Below are 17398 nucleotides of genomic sequence, written 5' to 3' on the forward strand. Positions count from 1 at the left end.
AAAGACTTGGAAAAAATTTCTGGTCATCTTGAAGCCCAGAACTTGCTACTAAAGACCAAACCTTCTCTGTATATGTATTTATAAAACAAAATAGTGCCTATCAGGCTCCTCTCATTAAAAACTTATAAATATAATGCTATATGTTAACTATACAGGAATTAAAATAAAAAAATTAAAAAATGGCAAATTCACAAATCTCCTTTATTTCAAACTGATACCTAGTTTCTTCAGCTATATAATCCCATTCATTCTTTTTCAGACACCTGGCAACTTCACTTCTTCCTAGTAGACTAACTCCAACCCTTCTTTTTCTATTGTGTCAAAAGCAAGACCAAACTGTTCATGCTTCAACTCTATAGCTGGGAATTGTATGGAGAAGTCTGATAAAGTTGCAAGAAGGCTTTTGAAAAAATCTCCAGACTGAATATAAAATATTCATTCAATATTGACTTCTGACCCCAAAGTAACCAGGAAAATATCTAAAATGGAAAAAAGGTAAAGAATAAATCACCACATCCTAGAATAATAAAATTATAAGTTGAACGTTGTCTATTAAAAAGATTCAAAATTCTTAAAAAGTAAAAAATAAAGAAGGACAATCCAGAGTCAATTTGTATAGAAAAAGACCACAGATTTGAGCACAGACTTGGGGTTCAACACTAGATTCAAACCCTGACCCAACCACTTTGTGCCTAGAGTAAACTGTTTAACCCTTCTGTATATCCATCATCATTTGTAAAAAGGATATTTAATAAACTCTACCCCTAATACAATTATCACAAAGATTACACAAAATAAAACATTGTAATTAGCACAGTATTTGGTTACTAACAAACATTAGCTAACTCCCAGCCTCTAGCCCACTCATTTCTTTAATTTGTATAAAGCAAAAAATACTAATCTGAATTTATAGCTCTGATATCAGTAGAAATAGGAACCCTATGACTCCCAATTTTTTCTCTATTCTTCTCAGAATGACGTGAGGGCTGGGATGGCGAACAGTTCAGCTGCATGCTACTGAGAACAAAGGTGTGTAGAGAGCAGTAGTAACTGGTATCACCAACAACAGTTGTCATCCTATAACTCGGTATTTCCCTCACTTCAAGCATATAATAATGCCAATATTAATGTGGTGAGCATTATCACTGAGGAATGTAATGTAGTAAGGGAATGCAGAGGACAATACCTAGCTCAGCCTGGAGAGAGGTCACGGAATGTTCCCTGAAGGAGCAGCCACTTGACCTGAGCCAGGCAGGTAAAACTGGTGAGGCTGCCTATAACAAGGAGAGGAACAGAGAAGGAAAATCTGTGGAAAAGGAATGCTGTGAGTGAAGACACAGGATGCAGTAGATACAGGAGAACTGGAAGCAGTTCTTACTGCTATTGGATTCATGAGAAGACTGGAGAAGCAGACAGGGTTGAGGCCAGGAAGGAATTCACACAGCCGAGAAAGGACCTCGGACTTGATCCTGTTAGTGATGTGGACAGTAAAAAACACTGGAAATCAAAGAATCTGCATGAGTGAAAAGAGGAAGGAAACCTGTGGTGGAAAGCCAAAGACTGAGAGTCACTTTAAATGACAGCAGAGCAAAAGAAATAAATACTGCCACATTAAACTTACCCCAAAGTCTGCTATCCTTTCTAGAAAATACAAAAACACACGGAGAAAGACACATGTTATAAGGACTTTCCTAAAAAGAGGTACTTATTAAACATTCTGGTATAAGAAATTTTGATAAAATATCATTTCACTGGGATAGCTTTCCCCAAGAATGCACCTTCCTAATAAATACCAAAGCAGGAAATGGAGTATAGCATCAAAGAAAACTCAGCAATGAAATCACCGTATCATTTAATCTTCATTGGCATCAGAACCCTTAGTACCATGTACAACAAAGGAGAGAGTAGGATGGGGTCAAGTTCCTAACAAGCATCTCATCCTGTCTAATACCACTGTAAGGATCATTAAAAAGAGAAAAATTTAAATCCTTTCAGTTATTACTGTCAAGTAATGAACTTCACGGTAATTTTTTTGAGTTGAAAAGAAAAATGGTCTCCGAAAAAAAATCTATCAGAGAAATGGCAAAAGCTAGAGAAGAGAGAATATGACAGAAAGCGCAGAGTGTTGGGAGTAAAATCCTAGGATCAAGACACCAAGAAGAAATGTTACGGAAGTCCAATTCTAGAGAAACCCAGTGGAAAAGTATTTAAAAGGAGAGCTTGGAGATTAAAATCAGAAATGTGTGCCCTTCCAGGAAATCATGTAACCAACGTTTTAAACCCTTTTAATCTTTTCATAGTGTTCAGCTCTAAAGAGTACTCTAAATAATTAGCTCCTAGAGATAAGGGAAAGCAACTTGGAGATTCTAAAGAATACCAGGTAGTAATGTCAGCAATCCAACATTAAGACTTCTTTGCTGGGCAAAATCCCTCACTGGTGTTCAAGTTTCCTTCTTATTCTTTTTTTAAAGATTTTATTTATTTATTTGAGAGCAAGAGTGTGCGTGTAAGAGAGCACAAGCGGTGGAGAAGGAGAAGCAGGCTGCCCCTCAGGCAGGGAGCCCGATATGGGCCTCTATCCCAGGACCCTGGGATCATGACCCAAGCCAAGGCAGCCACTTAACCAACTGAGCCACCCAGGCGCCCCTGAAGTTTCTTCCTTATAACATTAACTTGTTCTTGGGTTTCCACATTAAATCATCAAGTTCTCTCAAAAAGGCTTAGTTCTTAGTCACTTAATCAGTTCTTAATTGTTTCCACTTTCAGTTAGATAAATAGATATAAACAGAAATTAGAACCAAATGTCTGCATAAAATCACTTAACCTTCAAAAATAAGTGGAAAATCTGCCTAAGACAATAGCAGATACTTCTAGAGGTTGAAAAATTAAGCAAGAATAATGTCTGAGGCTGAAAAATCTATTCTTGCCCCATGTGCAAAAAGGAACACAAAAAAGGAAAAAAATAGAAACGTAGATGGGTGTCATAAATATAATGTCATCAAAGGTGTCTGCCCAACCCTTTGCATAATTATAGGACATGGCAATAAGATAGATTTTTGTCCATGAATAAGCTCTGAACTCTTGTAGTGTGTATAACTTATATTTCACTTTTTGGTTGGAACAAAGAAGAGTATTTTAATAGCCTTTTCATATAATTATTATTCTTTGATACTATACTGAAACTTAATAAGTTGTAGTTTCTTTTTTTTCCAGCTTTACTGAGATATTTTTGACATATAATACTGTATAAATTTAAAGAATACATTGTGAAAAAATAAGGTACACAATGTGATGATTTGATATGTTTATAGCGTGTGTAGCAAAATGATTACAATAAGATTAGTGAACACATCAATTACTTGCATAGTACCTATTTTTTTTATAAGTGTGGTAAGAACATTTATATTTTCATAGTTAATTGTGTTCTTTTCCTCTTAAATATGTATTAAGTATTTGCTATATCCTAGGCAACGTGTTGCTTTTCCCAGACCTCGGAGTCTGTCAGTAATGCTCTTCTCTCATATCTGCCATAGCATCTTAGTGTGGTACTGAGGTACTAAGTCATATCTGTGAAAATATTATTCTTGAAATGAGCACAGAAGAACATATGGGGTTAGCGCTCTACCCAATGATGTAGCACAGAGACCCTTGTAAAAGATGTCCACTTCAGTAAGAGCCTGCCTCTGGTTACCAATCCATCCCCCTACTCTAACTGATTTACCACAGTGTGCATACCTGTCCACTGAGGGGGGCAGCGGCAGTTGTAAGTATTAACCCCATCCACACAAACCCCTCCATTCTGACACTTGTGGTTAGGGCAGTCGTCAATATTCCGCTCACAGGTGATCCCTTCAAAACCTGGATAAAGAAGAACAAGAAAAAATAATGAATTCTCATGCTGAAGTAAGTGATCAGCTCTTCTACAGAACATGGTCATCAGAATGGACCTACTTCATTATTTCAGTTCAGTAGCCAGCAGGTGGTCAACCCAGGACTCACCATACAAAAAAATTGCCCAATCTTCCATCTTCTCTTGCCTCAAGAGAAGCTAGACAAAGTGACTCATTATGCCAATGACATGCCTTCACAGTTACCTCACAAGTATTTCAAAGTGTTTTTATGAAATAAAATCCCAGTGAAGATAAATGTGTACTTAGATGACTATTCACTGATTCTTTAAAAAAGCAGGGGAGGAGGATGTTAGATTTTCCCCAGCTCCATCCTAGATTAATGGGAAGAACAGATAAAAGATCACCTCATTAAATTTAAACTCATTTACTTTCTTCTTAGGATGTTTGCTTGGGAAAACTAGGTGGAAGTAGGGAACATAAGAAAAATACTGAGAAGTCTAAATATATGGGTCAAGTTTCAATCTCACTACCTATAAGCTATTTAACACATGGTAAATTACAAACTGAACTAGCTTCCTCATCTTTAAAATGAGGCTCAATCCACCTGCCCAACCTGCCTTTCTAGGTTGTTGTAAGTGCCATATCATGAATAAAGTACATCATAAACATAAAAAGCTATCTGAAAATGGGGTGGCATTATTATTAATTAAACTTAACTTACCAACACTTCAAATTCTTCAACTTCCTCTCCACATTTATGGCATTACTTCCTTCCTCTTGATTTTTTTGGTTTTTTTTTGTTTTGTTTTGTTTTTACCAACACACTAAACTTCACCCTAACTGCCCAGTGTGTTTCTCTGTAATTTACATATTGAGCTTTTTCCTTTCTTTCTCCTTGGCTACCAAATCCCTTAGCTATTAAGACAGAAGATTACCAACTTTAAAACTGAATGTTCAACTGATCATTCTCCTATTTGAAATATAGTATGGCCTCCTCAAAATGTCCCTAAGGTTCTTCTCTCACTCAAAACATTTATTGGGTCTTATACTACGCACTGGGGATTAAACCGTGAGTAAAAAAGACAGAATGTCCCTGCTTTTGGGGTAATTACAGCCTGGTGAGTGGGACAGACAACAATCACACCTTGCTTTATTCATTCCTACCACAAGCCACTGTGATGATATTCTTTATCTGCTTTGTTACACTGCAACATGGCTGGTTTCTCTGAATAAAGTGGCGGTCATGTAAATGCGTATAAACTAAGTGGCAAAAAAAAAAAAAAAAAATTTTTTTTACTGACACCAAAGAAAATCACTTCACAGAAGATGGGGATAATTGAAAGCTTGACTAAGGAGAATTTGATTTCTCTAGGCATTCAGTATTCAGTCCATTCCAGCAGATAAATCACTAAGTAAGCTTGAGAAAGGCTGTGAAAATTTTTATAGACTCAGATTTTTAAAAATTTATCGTATTACTCATATATCTGTTTAATTGTATGAAAGTCTTACAAATGAACTGATTCAGAAAATTCTGGTTTAAGCCCACCCATAATTAAGATGAAGTAGGGCAAATCTACAGATCCACCAAGTGGCAGTGTCTGAACAAAAACTGAGGTCTTTGCTCCTACCCTAGCGCTCTTTATGAAAACATTCCTTAGAAAAGTTAAAGATAAAAAAAAAAAAAGTTAAAGATAAAGTTTTAGAGTGTGGGAGGGAAATAGGGCTCCTGGCCCACCACTACTGGAACCTGTGTGGTCTAGTGGTATTCTGGAACTGGTAACTTGATCTCTCTGGTGACTAAGACTAATATGGTTGACTATAGTGTCAGGGAGGTGATAAAGCCCTGGTAGCCAAACTACTAGGAATTGAAACTGTGACCCTAAATTTTTATTAGCCAATGCTACAACTAACTGAATTCACCAACCACAGACAGATTAAGAAAGCAGAAGCATTTCAGCATAACCACAACAATAAGAAATAAAATGTTTTCTTTTTATGACTATTTTCAAGGTAGTTCTTCCCTGTCAAAGGCAAGTAGGTAAGAAAGCAGGTTGCTAAGAGTTAATTCATGATTAAAGCATGGCCTCAGGGGGCCTAGGTTCAACAATCAACCTTCATATGCAATAGGTGAGTGAACAGGGGCAAGATGCTGAAACTTTCTTTCCTCTCTGGGGGAATCAACAGGGTCTACCACAAAGGATTACTATAAAGAATAAATTAGTTAGATATACAGAGCACTTAATTCAGTAAATGGTGCTGGGACAACTGAACATCTACAGGCAAAATAATAAATTGGATCTCTCCCATAACACAAAAATTACTTAAAATCTAGGAGTTAAAATTGTAAGACTCTCATAAGAAAACATAGTAGTGACTCTCTGTGACTTGGGCTAGGCAAAGCTTTCATAAATATAACAAAAGCACAAGCAACTAAATAAAAATTGGAAAGTTTGGACTTCATCAAAATTAAAAACATTTGGGTTTCAAAAGATACCATCAAGAAAGTGAAAAGACAGCACACAGGATGAGAGAAAATAATTATGAATCATTTATCTGATAAGAGACTTGTATCCAGGATAGATAAAGAACACTTATAGCAATAATAAAAATACAGTATAAATAATATAATAATAAAAAGGCAAATAACCCATTATAAAATGGGTTAAGGATCTGAATAGACATTTCTCCAAAGGTGACATACAAATGGCCATAAGCACATGAAAAGATGCTCAACATCACTAGCCATCATGGAAATGCCTATCAAAACTGCAATGAGATGTCATCTCACACCAACTCAGATGGCCATAATCAAAAAAACAGCCAATAACAAGTGTTGGTGAGGATGTGGAGAAACTGGAACCTTCATATACTGCTGGTTGAAATGTAAAGGAGTGCACCCACTTTGGAACAGACTGGCAGTTCCTGAAAAGGTTAAACAGCATTACCATATAACCCAGAAATTCCTCCCTTAAATATAGACCCAAGAGAAATGAAAATATATGTCCACACAAAAACTTGTTTTGGAATGTTCACAGAGGCATTATTCATAATCACCAAAAAAGCAGAAGCAGCCCAAAATGTCAATTAACTAGTGAATGGATAAATAAAATGTGGTAAGCACTGAGTATGGGATTGTTGAATCAATGTTTTGCACCTGAAACCAATATAACATTATATGTCAATTATACTTCAATTTTTAAAAAGTAGGGGAAAAAATGTGATAAATTTACAATGGAATACTTCAAGAGCCACGAAAGGAATGAAGCACTGATACCTCCTATAACATGAATGAACTTTAAAATATTAGGTGAAAGAAATGTTTCCATTTATATGAAATGTCCAGAACAAGTAAATCTATAGAGACAGTAAGTAGATTAGTAGCTGCCCGGTGCTGGGGGAGAATTAAGGACCAACGCAATGTGACTGCTGATGGTACGGGGTTCCTTCTGCAGTGATAAAAATGTTCTAAAATTGATTGTGGTGATGGTTACACGTATCTGTGAATACACTGAAAACCACTGAATTGTACAATTTTTTTTAAAGATTTTATTTATTTATTTGACAGGCAGAGATCACAAGTAGGCAGAGAGGCAGGCAAAGAGAGAGAGGGGTAAGCAACTTCCCCACCAAGCAGAGAGCCCGATGCGGGGCTTGATCCCAGGACCCCAGGACCATGACCTGAGCCGAAGGCCGAGGCTTAACCCACTGAGCCACCCAGGTGCCCTTGAATTGTATAATTTAAAGAGCAAATTATGTGGTATGTGAATTATATCTCACTAAAGCTATTCTACTGGGGGGAATGCACTTAAAACAGTGCCTGATGCATAAGTGATCTATGCATATTAGCTAATACTATATATGAATAGACTCAAACAGCCCTTAGAAAGTATCTACTCTAATCCTTTTATGTCACAGATGAAGAAGTTGAGGGCCATATGGCTGACTTATCTAAGTTTACATGGCTGGTAGGCAGAAGCCAGTACAGAACCAGTTCCAAACAGTATGCTGTCTGGGACCCCAGAGTTCCCTTGTAAAAATCTGAAAAACCAACCTAAGGTTAAAAGTTCCCATGTCTGAGGAAACTCAAGCCAAATCAGTTCTCCTCCAGAGTTAAGACAGGATTTATGCTTTAAAAATAGAGATACAGACCTCTTTTTGGAAATAGCTAGCAAATTCTTGTAAGAAAGTCCACCCAAGGAGAGGAGGAGCTTTAGTCCACAGGGATGAAAAAGTGGTGGTAAGGCTTATATGAATAAGCTACGGTGCAATCACTTCTTAAAAATATATTTTAAGGTTCTGGGGAAAGGGAAACAGACAAGTCTCCAGACCTGTGGGTGGGATGGGTGTAGCAGATTTACAAAGAGGCTCATGTGACCATACTAAAAGGAGTCAACTACTTAAAGCCAATTCACATCCTTAAAAGGCCAAAAGGAGAGAAATTAAACTTAGAAGGAACATTTTAAGACTGTGCTGTTATAAAACCATGGCCCATGTAACTGATAAATGATGACAGTGAGGGTGGGGAGCAGAAAAGAATTTTTTGAACTTGTCATCCCACACAGAGAACAGCATCTCTCAAGAAAGCATCCGTATCTTTCCACTTTCAGATGCCGGGATGTGTGAGGGTGGAAGGGCTTCTGGAGAGACACAAAGAAGAGAGCAGAACGAGGAAGATGAGAAGACACAACTAGGATTCTCTCATACCAGGCTAAAAGTCCTCTGGAGGAGCTTTAGTCCACAGGGATGAAAAAGTGAGGAAAAAACCAGGAATATCTGAAACTGGACAAAGGCAAAAAAGAGCTACAAGTCTATTTTCTCCCACAACCCCCCAAGAAGAAATCTGTCACAAAAGCAAACTGGTCCTGTACCGGTCCAGTTGGTCTTCTTGGCACACACCTTCCATTCTCCAAATGGGCCCAGATGAGCTTGCTGACCCTCATGACTGGCCCATGTATCCCCGAGCCCCCCACCCACACAGGTTGCTGCTCCTGGACACCTCTCTTGGTATCTCCCTAATGACCTCCACTCTTCTAAATTCATCACCAAAAAAGTCAAAAAAATGAATAAGACGAATCAAAAGAACTTTGGTATATATATATATATATATATATATATTTTTTTTTTTTTTTAATTATAGAATACAATAATTCTCTTTTCTATCACATTCAATTCATTCGTTTGTGAAATATTCACTGGGTCTCAATTTTGTGCCATGCACTAAGTTGGATACTGGCAGGAGGAGTTAAAAGAGAGTGTCTACTAGGAAAGATGAACAAATAAACAATCAGCTTGATAAGCGCTGTATTAGAGGTATACAAGTTACCAAAAGACCTTACGGAGGTCTCCAATCCCTATGGGGATTGGGAACATTGAAGGCACTTCAGTGAAATAGGTGCCTTTGACACATCATAAAGAATAAGTTCTAGGGCATCTGGGTGGCTCAGTCACTTGAGTGTCCAACTCCTGATTTTTGGCTCAGGTCATGATCTTAGGGGCATGGGATGGAGCCCCTTGTCAAGCTCTGCACTCAGCGTGCAGTCTGCTGGAGATTCTCTCTCTCTCTCTCTCCCCCTTTGCCCCTCCCCTACTCATGCTCTCTAAAGAAATAAAATCTTTTTTTAAAAAAGAATAATTTCTATATAAAAAGGCAAGGTGGGCAGGGTAAGGTGATAGAAAGCTAAGGAGATACCATGGTTGAAACTACAGAGCATAGGAGAATAGGAAAGACGTCCAGGATCATCAACTAAAACTGGAACTAAAATAATGTACCCTGGAAAGTGGTATGATCATTTCTGCATCGCTCCAGAGATTCCTGCAAAAGTATGATTAATATAATACCCAAGAAAAAAAAATATAATACCCAAGAGAAAGCTACATGCCCTTGTGTATAAGAATGCAAGATGGAATTACTTCTAACAGTTTTTAAGCTCAGACACAAAAGCCACAAAATGGGCTTAAGCTTTATTTTAATGATATAGGGATATCACATATACTCAGCCTGTAAAGTACAGAGGTGGTTCACAAAGAATAAACCTCTGTTGTTTGGAGAGGACAGATCAGACAGCTTTTTATGAAATTTAAAAAAAAAATAATAGAGGAACAGAGAGGTATAAGAGAGTAAGAAACGTAAAGCACACTGAGGATTCGCCAATCAAACTGTGAACTCACAAGGCACAGCCAATAGATTCAAACAATCCACTGTTCTCTGATTACCTGGGCTACTTTTTAAAGTATCCATATATACAAAACCAGCCTAACTCATTCGCTCCCCATTATTTGGCCCTAATGCAAAAATACTGGGAATCAATGATTCAATAATTTATTTTCTATGTTGCTCTTATGTTAAAATTATTCTCTTCAGTGCTTCTGCTAAAGACTTATTTAATGGCAGCCCACAAAGGAGCTGGATTATTAACAGCTGATCATCCAAGGAGAAGATGAAATATGGTTCCTTGGTCTGATTCTATTGCTTCTCTCATAAATATTTTCCTTTTTTCTTCTCTCTGTGGAGAAACATTTCTTTCTCTGTTACACAAGACTGGTCATTTTCTGCAGTTTTAATTCCCTCTCCATGAGTCTTACAGTAATATTCAAATACTAGAATCATATTACTCAACCATAAGAAGTAGGAAATCTTGCCATTTGTGACAACATGGATGGACCTAGAAGGTATTATATGCTAAATGAAATAAGTCAGACAGAGAAAGACAAATACCATATCATTTCACTTATATGTGGAATCTAAAAAACAAAACAGACTCTTAAATATAGAGAACAAACTGGTGGTTGCCAGAAAGGAGGTGGAGGTGGGAGGGTGGGCAAAAGAGGTAAGAGGGATAAAGACAGACAAACTTCCAGTAATAAAATAAATACATCACAGAGGTGAAAAGTACAATAGAGGGAATATAGTCTAATACTGTAATAGTGTAATAGGGACAGTGACTACACTTAGTGTGGTGAGAACTGTGTAATGTATAAAACTGTCAAATCACTATGTTGTACACCCGAAACTAATATAACATTGTATGTCAACTATACTTCAACAATAAAAATTTAAAAATCAACTCACAGTAACTATAGTGTCCTTTGCAGAAAAAGAACTATAACTTGACCATTTGAATATAGTCACTAACTTATGTGCAGTTCAGTGACTTTCAGAGTTGAAAAGGACTCTGAAATTCTTATCCAGTACCAGAGTACACAAGAACTAAAGAAGAAAGCACACTAAGTCTAGGATGTATGATACCAGGAAGAAAATGAAAAGACCAAAATTACATTCTCAATACTATGATATTATACTAAACTCACTTGGTTGATAAATATTTGTGTGCCTATTATGAACTTGGCACTGTTTTGGGGTGCTTGGGATACATCACTAAACAAAAACAAAGATTCTGGCTTCCACTCCGAAGAGGGGAAGAGGCGGCAGAATTTGGAAAAGACAGACAATAAACAATAGACATAATGAAGTAAATTATATAGTGCAAATTATATACTAAGCAGATGATAAGTGTTATAGAAAAAGAAAAGAAAAAGTCGACCAGGGCCAATAATTAAGGGGGGAGGGAGCTGGTTACTGTTTGAAATAGGGTGATTAGGGTAGGCCTCAATTAAAAGTGCAATGACTTGAAATGTGGCAGGAAGCACACATGGGAGTTGCTTAATAACCTAACAAGCCTTTTTCCCTCCTGCTGACTTGGTTTCTCCATTTTTAGAACTGAAACAATGATTCCCTTCAAATAAGGGTGTTATTTACATTGAGATAGTGATTATTATTTTAAGTAATATTTTAGTCTCTTGAATAGTGCAGAGCACAATGGAAGGAGGGGCAAGGAGAATGGTATTGCATTATGAAAAGGACTTTCTCAGAAAAAATCATCTCCAGGCACTATTTCCTTATATGGAAATAAAGTTAATACTTTCCAAACTCCACCTGGCACATAAAAACAAGGAGAATAAAATCTTGCAAACTGTGTAAATACATCCTGCATCATCTATTGTTTTGAATTCTTTTTAAAATTTCTTTTTATACATTGTCTAGGCTGATGTCATCTGTTTGAGATCATGAAACCCCAAAAGGAAAGAACCAGTCTACTTAACTATCCTGAAATGTCTGTATGGTGCCATACATAGGTTGATAGGTAACAAAGAGTATTTGATCATAATTAGAAGTATCTCCTACTTTTTTTTAATCCAAACATCTCAAAGCATTTAACAAAAAAGTGTCACACATTTTCAAAGAACCTTCAGGGATAGACAAACAGTGCATTGTGATGCAGTAAGATGTAGAGGCTTTCGAAATAACCTGTCTGGTTTTCAGACCTCAGCCTAACCACATGTTAGCTGTGCAACTTTGGGTAAATCTCTTAACATCTCCAAACCTGAGCTATTTCACCTGGGAAAACTAGAAAAATAATACCTATCCCCAAGGTTTTCGTATAATTGAGCTAAAGGATGCAGAAGTACCTGGCACGGTGCCTAACTCATAAAAGGCATTGAATAAATGTTAGTTTTCTCTTTGCCAAATCTTCTCTCCGCCCCTGCATCCCCATCCCAAACCCCAACACACACACACACACACACACACACACACTCATCAGTGAGTAAACAAATGTCTTGCTTTCAATTACAAGCAGAGCGTAAGAGACAGCCAAGATCTCCTTATTCCATCCCACAAGCCCTGGCAGCCTCTCAGCTGTGGAATCCCTGGTTATTTCCTTTCTCAAGGAGGAGATACTATTCTGGTTTGACAGATCCTTTCCTGGACACACTCTTAAGAATTCCCTAAGGTTCTTATCATGGCTAATGGATAACAATGCAGACTATGGGAGTGAACAATCACTCTCTCTTAGCTAAAAACTTCCTTTATTGACTTCTCTGACTTCCCGTCAGTATTTCTCTGCCAAATCAACCTCTTGTTCTAGGCAACTATTAAAACAATTTTCTTGAAACTGAAAAAAAAACATTTAGCTCTCAACAATAAATCATGCTAACCTCAATTATCAGCCACTTAGACTATTAGATCATTAGAGTATCAGAATATATGTAAAATTAAATTGTATTTCTGGCTCCTTCTTTAAACTTTGGAATATGGCCAACAAATTTGGGAGTGAAGAAAGATACCTTTTAGTTATTTCTTCTACAAGATAATGTGGATGACAGTAATATTCTGTCAATAAAATTTATTTAGTGTCTAGAATGATTTATTACCTACTCTTCATTGAAAGAGAAACTGAAAGCAATATAATTAATAGCTTGTTTTTGTGGCTTATAGTTAAATGGTAAAAAGTTTTTTATTATGTGGCAGCATCTTGTATCACTCCTTTCTAAGCACATAGCACAGTGCCCAGAAAACAAGTGGCAGTCAATAAATTTTTACTGAATGAAATGAATTAATTACCATTTGGTTTTATACCAAGGACCAACATATGACCTTTAATCCCCAAAAGATAAAACACACAATCCCATTATATGTGAACCACATCCACAAGACCAGAATCTAAGATCCCCATTTTGAAGAGTAGCTAGAACAACTTCTTTTTGAGGCAATTCTGCTTACTTAGCACTTTATTCCCCCCTACAATTTTCCTTCTTTTGTTTTCGGACTAAGGATATTTGTATAAAAACAGAATCTTTGTTGCTTAGTAATTCATCTGCTCCAGCTGCTTGCGTTCTGTTCCTAATCAAAATTCTCGGTTTTCAACCTCCTCCTCATTTTTTACAAGGGGTTAGAGAATTGGCCAGGTTTGCTCCTTTCTCCATCTCTCCGGAACCCTGGGACCCAAGCTCCCATACGTTGCTCTTTTTTTGGCTTCTGTTTTGTAATTATGTCTGGTTGTGCCATACCTTATCTATCAGCACGCATCAAAAAGTGCCCACTGAGTAACAAAGCACTACCCATTCCAAAATTCTCTAGCTTCAAGTCAGAGCAAGGTTACCCAAAGTCTCAGAGGGTACACGGAGAGGGCCAGGAGCCCAGGGAACATTATAAAAGGTGGGCGGGTACATTTAGGTAGGTAGGAAAATAATCTATTATTCCTTCAGAGGTGAAAGCATAAAGGAAAGTTGATCACCTAGTATTACTGTCAATTCAGTGTAAAGCACTTTACTAATCACACATATTTTTCAACATCTAATTCTCATTGTGTTCCCTTTCATTCCATAGACCTATCTATCTTTCTCAGAGCTGTTTCTCTTATTTCTTGCTATTCTTCCAAAAAGGACAATAAACAATTTCCTAGCCACTCATCATCATAAACTCTGACATGTTAAATTACCCCCTACTCAGTTTATGGACCCTATTAGCCCATAAAACTCTTCCGTCACCAGCAACCCACCCCACAGAAAATTCTCATTTTCCCTTTTCCCTGCTGCAAAGAATATTTCCTGAAGGAGCAATTAAGCCACACCCACCACCCTCCTCCTGCGTTGAAGGTGTATCCCCCAACCCCAGGACACTAGGGAGTCTTCTTACCTGGAAGGCAGTTGCATTCAAACGTGAAGTCACCTGTCTGCCGGCAGGTGCCACCATTGACACAGGGGGAGGGTGCACAGGGCACGTAGGGGCTGTCACAGTGCTGGCCTGTGAAGCCCTGGGGGCATTGGCACTGATAGGAACCCGGTAGGTTGAGGCAGGTGCCGCCATGCTGGCACTGTCCTGGAACGTCACACTCATTGACATCAGTCTCACACTTGTGTCCTGTGAAGCCTATGAGGCATTTGCAGGAGAACTGGTTGGCCACAGTGGTACAGGTACTTCCATTTGCACAGGGATGAGACAGGCAGGCATCAGTCCACTGGCACAGCTTACCTAAGGAAGGAGAGAAGAACTCTGTGCTGCCCACTGAAGTGGGAGCCAGCCCCGTCCTCAACAACCCACATCTCCCACCCAACTAACGTTACTTACTGTGTGGAGCATCCCTAAGCTCTTTGAACTTCACAGGAAGCCCAAATCAGAGCCCTCAAGATCATCTGATATAAGCACTCTCTAGGGCCCTCAGCCAAATACAAAGACCCAGTGGAGCACACGGAGGGGACTGTAGGCTAGTCATATAGAACCCATCCTTGGAGAATTCCATCTGTCCCTTTGGGGACAAAGAAGGGTCTGGATCTACCTACTGTCTCACACCTTGTCTTTGCATAAGCTGCTCCTCTGTTTGGAATGCCATCTTCCTTTTTGTTTACCTAGTGAACTCCTACTCGACAATTCTACTCATAAGCTACCTTATTGCCCTTCTCAGCTCCCTAAATCACTCTCTGTCTCACACACACATCTGCACATATGTAAGCAGACCCCAAATTTTCTGTTTCCATTTATTATATCACCCACCACACAGGCAGGGGCTGGATCCCTGTAGTAGACTCTCAAAGCATATCTTTTGAGTGAATAAAATGCATTGATATTTTCCACAATATATAGTTACTAAACAGACCTCTTATATGATAGAAAACAAGTCAATGCTACTTCTATTTCCTTTAAACACAATCCACACACATATTCTAGGGAACATTTTATTAATTGTGATCTTGCTATAAATATTGCTTAATGTGTTTGATGAGGATGAAGAATCTCTGGCTACTTATCTATGAAAAAAACTAGAAGCTGTCATGAGAATAAAGGTCTAGAAAGGTAAGTCTTGCGGACTCTCAGGCAGGAAAATACAAGAGGAAGTCAGAAGACTCTGATGTGCTGGATCCTATGTCTTTGAGGTAGAAAGAGAAAAAAAAATTCCCATCCTATTAGTAAATCTGGTATTCATATGGATTTTTGTTTTCATCAGCTTAAGCTTTTTGTTTTTAGCTAGAGATTATGAGAACTTCCTGAACTTGTTATTATTCCAACTGGCTGTCTAGGTAAACACCCAAATATATGAAGCTCATAGAAAAACAAATGAAAGCCATGACAGCTTTTCTTTTCTTTTTTTTTTTTTTTTTTTTAAAGATTTTATTTATTTATTTGACAGAGAGAGATCACAAGTAGGCAGAGAGGCAGGCAGAGAGAGAGGAGGAAGCAGGCTTTCTAAAAGAAAGAAGGTGACACATGAGCACACAGACATGCTCTCTATCAAGGAATGTCACATCAAAGGTGAAAGGTACAAAAAAATTTGGGCATAGCAGGGGCACCTGGGTGGCTCAGTCAGTTAAGCAACTGCCTGAGGCTCAGGTCATGATCCCAGGGTCCTGGGATGCAGCCTCACATCAGACTCCCTGCTCAGTGGGGAGTCTGCTCTAGCTTCTGCCCCTCCCCCCACTTGTGTGTACTCTCTCTCTCTCTCAAATAAATAAATAAAATCTTAAAAAAAAAAAAAAAAACTGGGCACAGCATATGTATCTTAGGATGCAGAGAGAAAAAGAAGGAACTAAAATTCTTCTTCCTATTTTTTCTTCATTCCTCTGAGAGGAACTTACCTACAGTGGAGAAGAGATAAAAATGGTTCCTTCTGAAAACCATGTGTACAGAATATTTGCCTACAACTGAAACAGAAAGGTCTTGAACCTTTGTTACATATAGGCACTAACTTCCCAACTCTGCTTCTTCAGCCATGATTGAAGGTCTGACTAGGTGGAGTCTAAGGGCTACCACAAAACCAAAAGGGTAAACTTAAAAAGTTGTAATTCCCAAACACAGACAAAAGTGGCAGATGTATGAAAATAATAAGAGCCCTGCAGAACACCAAGAAGAGATCCTTTTCATGGCAAAGGAAGAAGTTTTATTATGGGGATCATTTCAGAGTAACATTTTAATTATTAAGAAGACATTACTGCCATTTCCGCTAGTCAGGATTAAAATGGTTTAAATGGCTAGGCCTTCCCTTCTGTTGGGGAGCAAAACAATTCAAAACTAACAATGAGGAAAAAATTATTCTTTTAACCACCAAATCTCTTCAATGAATCACAACAATAATTCTGTCATAGTCATGATGAAGATAATGGGCCATTCTAACTATCCTCTACCTCTACCAACCCCTTTTAATGAAAAATCAGTAAGACAAGTATTCCAAACTAACCAATCCAGTTTAGTTTACTGAGTATGTTTTTAATTTTTGCTTATCATATTTACAGAAATGCTGGTGTAGCAGGGGACAAAATAGTGAATGGTTCTGTTTTCCTCATCTAACTTAATAAGCATCTATGGTTCATTTTGAATAAAGCTCAAACCCACCTCTGAAGAACTCATAATCTAGTCACATGAGAGACATATAAAAAAATTATTACAATAAAATGTGACATATAAGATAAAAGAACATAAAGACTACCTGCCTAAAGGAATCACAAAAAAGTCACTAAAACAGAATTTTAAATAACATTGGGCAATCACCAATTATAGAAAAGGACATTCCAGGCAAAGGGTGTGCAATAGCATGGCGGCAACAGGAAGTATGACATTTTCAGGAAATGATGAGAACGTTGTTGGTGTGACTAGAGCTAGATGCTTGTGGGAAGTGAGGCTATAAAAAGATGTAAGGCTGAGACCATGAAGGGCTATGAAAGCCATGTAAAAGAGTTTGCAGTTGACTCTGCAGATGATAAAAATCATTGGGCATTTA

At 37.9% G+C, this 17398-nt stretch overlaps 1 protein-coding gene across 1 annotated transcript in view; it reads right to left on the reverse strand.

The window, feature by feature from the left end:
• The window catches only part of LOC111142867 (notch 2), a 172449-nt gene that overhangs the window by 79548 nt on the left and 75503 nt on the right, over positions 1 to 17398 (reverse strand). Inside the window, exons 4-5 of the mRNA XM_022496239.1 lie at positions 14326 to 14661; positions 3736 to 3858 (exon numbers count right to left, since the gene is read on the reverse strand). Coding sequence (XP_022351947.1) covers positions 3736 to 3858; positions 14326 to 14661 — 459 coding nt within the window. The remainder of the gene's footprint in view (positions 1 to 3735; positions 3859 to 14325; positions 14662 to 17398) is intronic.

The sequence above is a fragment of the Enhydra lutris genome, unplaced genomic scaffold, assembly GCF_002288905.1.
Source record: "Enhydra lutris kenyoni isolate GAN:26980312 unplaced genomic scaffold, ASM228890v2 scaffoldscaffold9, whole genome shotgun sequence".
NCBI lineage: Eukaryota > Metazoa > Chordata > Mammalia > Carnivora > Mustelidae > Enhydra > Enhydra lutris.